This window comes from Meleagris gallopavo, chromosome 2 (genome assembly GCF_000146605.3).
Source record: "Meleagris gallopavo isolate NT-WF06-2002-E0010 breed Aviagen turkey brand Nicholas breeding stock chromosome 2, Turkey_5.1, whole genome shotgun sequence".
Classification (NCBI taxonomy): domain Eukaryota; kingdom Metazoa; phylum Chordata; class Aves; order Galliformes; family Phasianidae; genus Meleagris; species Meleagris gallopavo.
The window spans coordinates 64352426-64361569 of NC_015012.2; the positions used below are offsets into that span (position 1 = coordinate 64352426).

At 36.0% G+C, this 9144-nt stretch overlaps 1 protein-coding gene across 4 annotated transcripts; it reads left to right on the forward strand.

Moving 5' to 3' along the window:
• The first annotated feature begins 35 nt into the window (after positions 1 to 35).
• On the forward strand, positions 36 to 9144 carry LOC100541905 (tubulin epsilon chain). Of its 4 annotated transcripts, none has more exons than XM_010707504.3 (7): positions 45 to 834; positions 2414 to 4245; positions 4765 to 4880; positions 5879 to 6000; positions 7252 to 7439; positions 8058 to 8233; positions 8925 to 9144. In XM_010707504.3, the coding sequence occupies exons 2-7, from the start codon at positions 3943 to 3945 to the stop codon at positions 9067 to 9069; spliced, it is 1050 nt and encodes a 349-aa protein (XP_010705806.1). In that variant the 5' UTR covers positions 45 to 834; positions 2414 to 3942; the 3' UTR covers positions 9070 to 9144. The 4 variants fall into 4 exon arrangements, with proteins under 4 accessions (XP_019468612.1, XP_010705807.1, XP_010705806.1 ...); XM_019613068.2 differs by having other exon boundaries at positions 50 to 834; positions 4188 to 4245; XM_010707505.3 differs by having other exon boundaries at positions 42 to 4245; positions 8109 to 8233.

The following is a 9144-nucleotide window of genomic DNA, read 5'->3' on the forward strand; positions in this document are numbered from 1 at the left end:
ACACCCACGACTGTGTATTAAGTTGACAAATAGCTTTAGCTTTATGCTGAGATAAGTGATTTGCACAGCAGCCCTCAGCGGGGAGTTCAGAAATTACCAATGCAGCAGTCTGCCTTCACTTCCACAGATCATGGTGGGCGTGACTGTCTCTATGTCACATCACTAAGCTGAATTAGCTAAGCAGCAGCTTTGTGATTTAATAGCTTCATTGGAATCTTCAGTAAAATCCTAAATATTAAGAAATGAAGTAAAAGTATTTGTTTAATCCTCTGCTGGAAAAAAGAAAAATCCTGGTTACATCCTCCTGACAGTTTTTAATATCAGTTTTTAATATCAGCTGATGCTTGAGTGGAATTCAACAAAGCTGCAACAGGGGGGTTCAGGTTGGAGATCAGGAAAAGGTTCTTTGCCAGAGGGTGGTCGGGCACTGGCACAGACTGCAGGGCAGTGGCCATGGCACTGAGCTTGCCAGACTTCAAGAAGTGTCTGGACAATGCTCTTGAACATAGGATTTGAACTTTGGGTGGTCTTGTGTGAAGCCAGGATTTGAACTGTATGGTCTCTGAGGATCTCTTCCAACTCAGGATGTTCTTGGGTTCTATGAAATTTTCTTTTTAATGCTGGCTGGAGCTATCTGGGTTGGACATAGATGGTTCACCCTGTTTGGAGAGTGGGAAGTTTGACTGGTGACCTCTAGGAATTCACTGTAACCTAAGTTATTCTGTGAAAAAGCACTGAGTACTTCTGACATACCATCTTATCTTAAATTGTTTATTTCCAGAAAGCAATTTATGATGAAGCCCTCAGCAGTTTCTTTAGGAATGTAGATACAAGGTAAGTCTTCTTATCAGAAAACTCTGTGGATTTAACACAGCAGATTAACATTCTAGCATCTTATCTTAACCTAAATTAAAACTCCTTTTTTTCACATCAGATATAGTTTGCATTAGAAAAAGATTCTGCTTTTTTGTCTTTCAAGGCACTATCCTTTTCATTATATTTACTGCAGTAGTTAAATGTGTTGCAGGTATTTGGTTTTGCTTTCCTTTCCTTGCATCGGAAAACTGAACAGTCAAGATCTGATAGCTTTTGCTGTTACCAATCAGGATGAGACTGCAAGCTCTCTGAATACTAACTTAGCAGAATTCACTGAAGACTTGTAAATGGAATTATATATAATATAATATATATAATATATATATATATAGTATAAGGTGGTCAGAAACGGTCGTGTCAATTTTTAAATCTGTTTTATCTGACTTTTATCTGTAATTTGCTGCACAGAGCAGTGGCTGTGATTTATTTAAGTTGCCCAGTTCATACCTTAGGAGCGTTTCACTGTATGTCTGTCCAGTTACAAAAACTCTTCCAGTTTGCTGAAAAGAATGGAACAATTGGACACCTACGTATTATTGTTACATTCTAATTAGAAAAAAAGCATTTGACCAGTCTTTATTTCCTTCCATTAAGCAGCAAAAGCACAGCATGCCATTTTAACTAAATTGGCATTGAAATAGTGTTTTGTCTCAATTCTTTTCTTAGAAAGTCTTAGAATAGCCTTTTTTTTTTTTAATCCAGAAGATCTAGTTGTAAGCAATGTCTGTGTTTTTATATGTGCCACATGGAACCACTGAACTTCCTGCAGATTGACTGCAATGTAAACATTTCTCTGTAAAAGGGAAGGACTTACCTTGTTGAGCCCTGTAGATGTCTCAAGGAAGGTTCCCCTGTGAGATGTGAGATTTCATCTTTTATGGAGCTGTTCCTTCTACATGGGAATCACTTCCCACTTTTGACTGTAGTATTAACTACAACTTAAGGGGAAAAAAAAAAAATTCAAACTCTGTGGCAGGTAGCAATGTTATGGTCTTTTATTGTTGTGAGTTTTGATTTAGTTTTATCAAAAAGAAATGCTTCACCTTCCATGTCACTGCAGTCATAAAACCCTGTGTTAGAAAAATGACAAATTTCAGTCTTCTATGCTATGTTGTACCACTTCTCTGGGCAATTAATCTAGGTGGATTGTCTTATAAGGGAAGTCTGTAAAAACACTGGCAGATCTAGACAGATTCACTCTTTTTTACTGATACTTATTAAATGGTGTAGGATTGGAAGTGGGTTTATGTAAATTCTCTGATTTGTGACCTGCCTACAGAGGATTTTACACTAGTACTGAAATAATGAGGGATCTGAGCATTCACACTCTTAACTCTGCTGTCGATTGCAGTAGGAAGATGCTTTGGTTGCCCATGAACTGCACAATAGAAAGAAAGTTTTAATTGTTTTTCAAGTAAAAAATGTATTTTCATCTTGGATAGAATTGGCCCTTAATTGCTGTCTGAAATCACTTATTTTCACACTTTAGTCACTATATTACAAATTCTTTTGTCCTTCCTTTTCCTTTCCCATCAAGGAATACAAATCACAGCTGGCAACCGAAGCTATTGGCATATGTTGTGGAGGGATGTGGTTTTTGAGTTTAAAAGCTTTTTGGTTCAGCCTGCAAAAATTCATCAACATGATGATCGCTCATCTCACGTGCTTCAAGAACACACCACCTTCTACAGTAGAGGCTGCTGCTGGTATTAATTTTCTAGAAACCAGATGTCAGAGCATTCAGCAAAGAGAACACCTGAAAGTCTTCTGTATTCATGTCAGCGATGGCAAGAAGATTGGCTGTATAAGATGGCTGTATAACGATAGCTATTAGAAGCATCTTAGATCAGACAAAATAATTACCCAGATATATAGCGAACGTATGAGATAACGAAGTGTGCTAATGGGCTAATTGTATAACACAGTTTTCATGTTTGAGTGTTCTAGTGATAAATTGAGGTACCCAAACGTTATTAAATATAGAAGATGATGTCTTACTCTGAAGATCATGCATATTTTATTCAGTCAGCAAGAACTAGTGGTTATAGGATGAGCTCAATAAAAAATGTATGGCTTTATATGCAGAAAAGCGTGTCTTAGATAATCCAGGGAGACTGTAAGGAATGCATGGATTTTTGTGAGCAGCTGAATGCGAGTGATTGAAAGTACAGGCGGTCATGAAAGACCACAAAGACTGATAAGAGAGAGAGAGAAAGGTGGGCTTTTTTTGTTATTGTTTATTTTCTCTCCAGGTTTTGTTAGTCCCTGAAGAGAAATAGAACTTACTTTGACTGTGGACTCATACATTGAAATGCATAGGCTGGAGTAATCAGTGTGAGTCCAGTAGGCTGCTGTGAGTGCTCAGCTAAGGAGAAGTGTTTGGAAAACTGCTTTGGGTGAGGGCGTAGGAGCTCCCTGGGGAATCCAGTGCAGGCCCATCCTCCCTTTTTCACTCGTTTGTGATGGGAATGAGCACAGTCAAAGCACTTAGTGCTTTCCAGTGACGTTTTAGAATATTATTGCTATTGAATGTAGAACAGTATAAGATGTGCTTTGATTTGTTTAAACCTAAGGCTGATTGCCCCCTAAACTGGGTGGATTGAGCCATCTTGCAGTATCCTTTTTCTTTTCTGTTTCTTTTTTTTTTTTTTTTTTTAAACAGTCTTGAATACAGTTGGACCAGAATAGACTCATCTCATCCTCTGAGTGCAAAGCACCAGCATTCATTATGGGGAAAAAAATATGATTTTATGCAATGCACAGCCCTCTGGGCTGATTCAGTGCAACCAATCCTGGAAAAAAGGCTGATAAAGCTGTGTCAACACAGCGTGGTTTCTGAGTTAGTAAATCTTAGTGGTAAAATAAGTCAAGCACAGTGCTGTCCTAGTGCAGTTGTACTGCTTTCAAGCCTGGAGCAGTAGAACAGTGCTGTGCTTCCCCTATTGAAAGTATAGCAGTTTTATCTGGTGAAGTGTGTTCCACTATGTGATGTAATGTACCACATGCTAGGAAAAAGGATGTTGCTTTCGGTTTTGGCAGTGCTTGTAGAGTTAGAGCAGAGGCTGTATGGGAGAGGAAACTTTTCATGTTTTCCTTTTTCATCCTCCTGATGGACTGCTTAGGATATTTCTCATTGAGATTGTATTCTGTAACTGCATTCTTTGGGGAAAACATGAGGCATGTTGTGGCAGGGTACATTTCAAGGTGTTTATTACTCTGAACAATAAAAAATCAAAGAGGGAATTATATTCCAATATATGTTGCCTTATTTTCTATTACAGTTCTAAACTTGGAATGTTGTTGTTTTTCAGAAGTGCTGGTGATGGTCCTGATATTTACAAAGGAAAAATTTGTTCTTTAAAAGCACGAGTAAGGCAATTTATGAAGACTGTTCTTTTTATACCACTTATTTATGTCTGATTGCATAGGGATTTTCCTAATACTTTGTATGTTTTTAAGTACTTTGAATAGCAAAATTTCTAATAGTAACTTTATGGTTTGGGGGAGCTTTGCTTGTTTTTTAAAGTATAATTTTAATAAAACAATTACAAATAGTACCAAGTGTTTATTAAAAAAAAAAACACTAAGGGATGTGGGTTTTTTGAGCCACTTAAAGTGATTAAGAAGGAACAAAACCTGAAATGCACCTGTTTTAATTCCTTCACTCCTAAGTATTTGGGAACAGTATTTTTAAGTGTTAACAGTTGCTGTATCTGAAATGCTGTGCTATTTACTGATCAGCTAACAAACTTTACAAACTGGTTAGCAACAACTCTCTGAAGCACAGTAGTAACAACGTACCTTTACTATTGTAGATGTTTTTCCTTATTTTGTAATTATTTCAAAGATCAGCTTGCTTACTGACCGAATTTCAATACTTTCTCACAGGCACTGTTGATTGACATGGAGGAGGGTGTGGTGAATGAAATTCTGCAGGGACCGTTGAGAGATGTTTTTGATAGTAAGCAGCTTATCACAGATGTTTCTGGTTCAGGAAACAACTGGTGAGATCCTCTTCAGAGCAACTAATTGGATAGCATTTGAAAAGGGGAATGATAACAGTAGTATTCTGGTTCATTCTGCTGCAGCATATTACCAGTGAACTTTGGAGTCACTGTTGCCTGGAGGAGGGCTTTGAAAACCATTTTACAGAAAGATAATTCTGCTGATAAATCATTTTGTCTTTTTTTTTCCCTTGCTGCTGCTTCTTGATTATTTTTTACAAAAGAACATGCTTTATATTTTTGTTTCTTTGGTACTCAGCTGCTTTCATTTCTCTGCCAGAGCCATAATCCAGTTTGGGACTGTGCACCTACCATGGAAATAAGATACATGATAGTTCAGATTTCGAAGCATCGTGATTGCTGGCATAGTGCAGATAAATTACATTATCAAAAAGAGAAATTCAGAAGAAGATTCATTAACATAATAAATTTCACATTTTCACTGAGATGCTAATGTACCTCTGGTAATATTCAGTCCAGTATAGGCTGAGAATCGAATGATTAGCAAATACACTGAAGGTATATTGGGAATAGCCTCACCACCTAACAGCAGGCAAGTGTGCTGAGAATGATCTGTTGGGTTTCTTTGTCACTGGTAGCAAATAACTCACATAGGACTCAAATGAAGATCAGAACACTATTATACAAGGATGTCCTCATTGTTAACAGATGTAACTTTCACTTCATAGTTAAAATTTGATCATTCAGCATAGGTATTTATTTTCTTACTGATGTAAAATGATAATGCAGGCTCAAAAGTGTGAATTGATTGGTACTTGCATTCTTAAATTTAAAACCACATCTCAACTCCCGTGTTTCTGTGATGTAGTCACAGTTTTGCAGCTAACAAGTTGGGGGTTACATCCAACTCTGGACTCTGAATTATTAAGCAACACTATACAAAACATCAAAGAGAGGGAGTTAAATAAAATGAAAACTGGAAGATTGGTTGTTAGAGTGTTTTGTTTTGTTTTTTAAAGTATTTTTCTTATCCCCAGGGCTGTAGGTTACAAGGTGTATGGCTGTCAGTACCGGGAAAACATTGTGGAAAAGCTGAGGAAAACTGCAGAACATTGTGACTGTCTGCAGTGTTTTTTTATAATTCATTCTATGGGAGGTGGTAAGTATATCTTTCTTTGTTAGTATGGTTGCATCTGCCACAGGTAAATAAAAATGAAAGCCTAAGTCTTGGAACAAAGATTGCTCTAATGATCTAATCATGAAGAATGCAGAATGAAATAACACAGTCCCTGAGGAGCCTTAATCATGAACTTTTACTTTAGTAAGTGCTGCCTAGAACAGAAGCACAGTTTAAATTGTAGAGACGAGAAAAGACAGTGGATGGATCAAGATAGGTGGCAAATACGAGAAAAAGCTGAGTAATACTGATCAGAAGGGGTAGTTGCCTCAAAATGGTCACATCATTGCTGTGATCAAGTTTTTAATTCTGGAGAAGTGTTTTCAGAAAGGCTTTGTAGACTTCTGATGTTGCTTAGCTTCTGTTCTAGTTGAGTTTTGTTTTTGTTTTTTGTTTTTTTTTTTACATTTCCTTCCACACAGTTCTTTTTGCATTCACTCCACCTACTTTGTTAATAAATCTGAAGGGAGAATCAGTCACATACTTTCTGTATTGCCACTGAGCAATCCTCTCCCAGAAACTTGAGAGTAGCAGGCATTATAAACAGCTATGATATGAAAATAGACTCTGAAAATAGCTCTAAATATGGGGCAAGAGTTTTACCAATGGCTTTTTTTATGATCATTTGCTTAATTTGAGAGGGAATTTCCATTATTACAGGAAATTGCTGTGTTTTTCGTAGATAAAATTGTCTGCTGTTGAAAATATTACTTGTATGTGACAGGGGAAAAAACAAACCTTATTCTCTGATTTGAACTTAATGCTATGAGGAAAAAAATATTTGTACTGGGGCAAAGGGGTTATTCTGTCTTAACTGGAGAACAAGAAAGCTTTATAAAAAATCCTCAAAAAAAGTAAATTTAAATAACTTGGATTGGTTCAATATTTTTTAAACAAATATTTTATTTCAAGATTCAAATTAAAGATTTTAAAATGCTAAGAAAGGGCAGAGAAATTCTGGTTACATATTAGGACTCTTTGCATAAATGCTTAAGACTATTCACTTCATCCTGTCTAGTAAAATATGAGAAATATCATTTAGTTATTTACTTGTCTTTGAAAAAACTTGCTTGCTTTCTTTCATTCAGATAGCTCCTGCAGTCTTCAAAATGCTGGAATATAAATAAAATTGAAAACTAGTATGTTTCCAACGTATGAGACTTAATGCTTGTAAGAACTTGGATGATTTTTTTAATCTTCTTTCATTCCATCTTCGTTCCTACTTATTTTTAGGGACTGGATCTGGTCTTGGAACTTTTGTACTGAATTTGCTTGAGGATGAATTCCCAGAAGTGTATAGATTTGTTACTTCAGTTTATCCCTCCGGTGAAGATGATGTTATTACTTCTCCATACAACAGTGTTCTGGCTATGAAGGAGCTTAATGAACATGCAGACTGTGTTCTACCAATAGAGAATGAAGTAAGAAATAACATACTATTTCTGTCCATTTCTTTCTTACTAGATTGCACTGATTTGAATGCCAAGTCTTAAATAAAGAGTCTTTGTTTTTTTTTTATCATAATTGAGGTCCTCGGTAACTTGCAGACTTTTGAAGTGAAATCACTTAAAAGATGCTCTGTACTTTGTTTCCACGTGCAAAGTAGTCTGAAGTGATTTTTCTTCTTGTGTGTTATTCAAAGGTAAAAAGTAAGATGCTTTTTACTGGGGCTGAGCCTCAAATCTTTTAGCATCAATTTGTGTGTAGTATTATTCAAGTGCAACAAGAGGAATGACTAATGTCTTCAAACTGACTTCAATTTGAAGTCAAATTTCTGAGTCAGACTATCTACATTTGTGACAAGGAAGGAACGGCTGTTCAGGAACACTTCGGCCACTTGGAACTGGTCAAAAGTAGAACATATTTGAATCAAAGTTGTAACGTTTGAACTGTCGTTACCATATCTTAGTTTTTTTCTTTAAGATCAACTGAAATAGAAAAATAGGGTTATGGAATTTGAATGTTCTGGGGATGAGATTTGTATGCTTTCTGTTTTGTTTTTTTTTTGTGTGTGTGTGTGTTTCTTTTTCCTTTCAAAGTCTCTGTTTGATATAGTTAATAAAATTCATCACATGGTCAATTCTGGGAAGCTGGGGTCAACTGTGAAGCCAAACAGCTTGGTAACATCAAGTGCAGGCACTACAAAAAAAGTGCAAGAAAAGCCATTTGATGCAATGAACAATATTGTAGCCAACTTGCTGCTGAACCTGACAAGGTAAAGTCACAGATTACTCTTCTGTACAAGTAATATTGCTAGAGGCAGTGTGTGCTGCAAATACGTGTACCTGCATCAACTCAGTGTTGTTTTTAGTTTGATATTAGTCTTTTTAAGAATTAGTTCTTAAAGTAATGAAAATCTGAAGTGTTTGGAACTATACATATGGCAGTGGTGTTGCTGTAGCTGTGATAGTCTTAGAACTGAAGTAGGAAAAGGTTTTGGGGCAGAAGGATATTGTCTTCCATTAGTGCCTAATAGTGCCCAAAGAAGTTAGAATTTCTAAACCAATGTTATTATTTTATAAATACCATTTGTCAGTTGTTCCTAAACTGTGTATTGCTGTAAGGAATTCTTGCTGAAAAAGCATTTCCAAAGCAGTGGTCTGAACAGCTTTTCAGGGCTGCTAAGTCATACGTGTTTCATTATATGCTATCCTATTTATTTATTTAATCATCGGGATCATTAAGGTCTCATTTTTGATGATTAGTTGTTCTACAGTGAAAAGTGTAAAGAAATAGGAATAGCAGTGTTACTGCCAAATGTGGAAATTTAGTAATTATAGATAATTGTTTTATCGATTACTATTTTATTGCAAGGAACAGTTGAAATGTATATTTAATGAATGTTTACATTATAAAAGTAACTTTCTTTGTTTATGACTATTTTGTAACATCTGTTAACTTTTCAGCTCTGCTAGGTTCGAAGGTTCCCTTAACATGGATCTTAATGAAATCAGTATGAATTTGGTTCCATTTCCTCGACTTCATTACTTGGTTTCAAGCTTGACTCCTCTGTATACGCTGGCTGATGTTAATATACCCTCTAGAAGGTAAGAAAATTTTGCTGTGGAGACTTTACAGTTGAAGCCTAATTTCTGATTCTTCCATAGTTTCCATTTACAAAAAAAA

What these genes read in the sequence shown, in the direction of transcription:
- LOC100541905 (XM_010707504.3), top strand. Translation starts at nt 3,943, where the DNA reads ATGGGAGAGGAAACTTTTCATGTTTTCCTTTTTCATCCTCCTGATGGA. An exon ending in TTTGTTCTTTAAAAGCACGA is followed by an intron (nt 4,246 to 4,764) that starts GTAAGGCAATTT and finishes ACTTTCTCACAG; the next exon opens with GCACTGTTGATTGACATGGA. An exon ending in AATTCATTCTATGGGAGGTG is followed by an intron (nt 6,001 to 7,251) that starts GTAAGTATATCT and finishes ACTTATTTTTAG; the next exon opens with GGACTGGATCTGGTCTTGGA.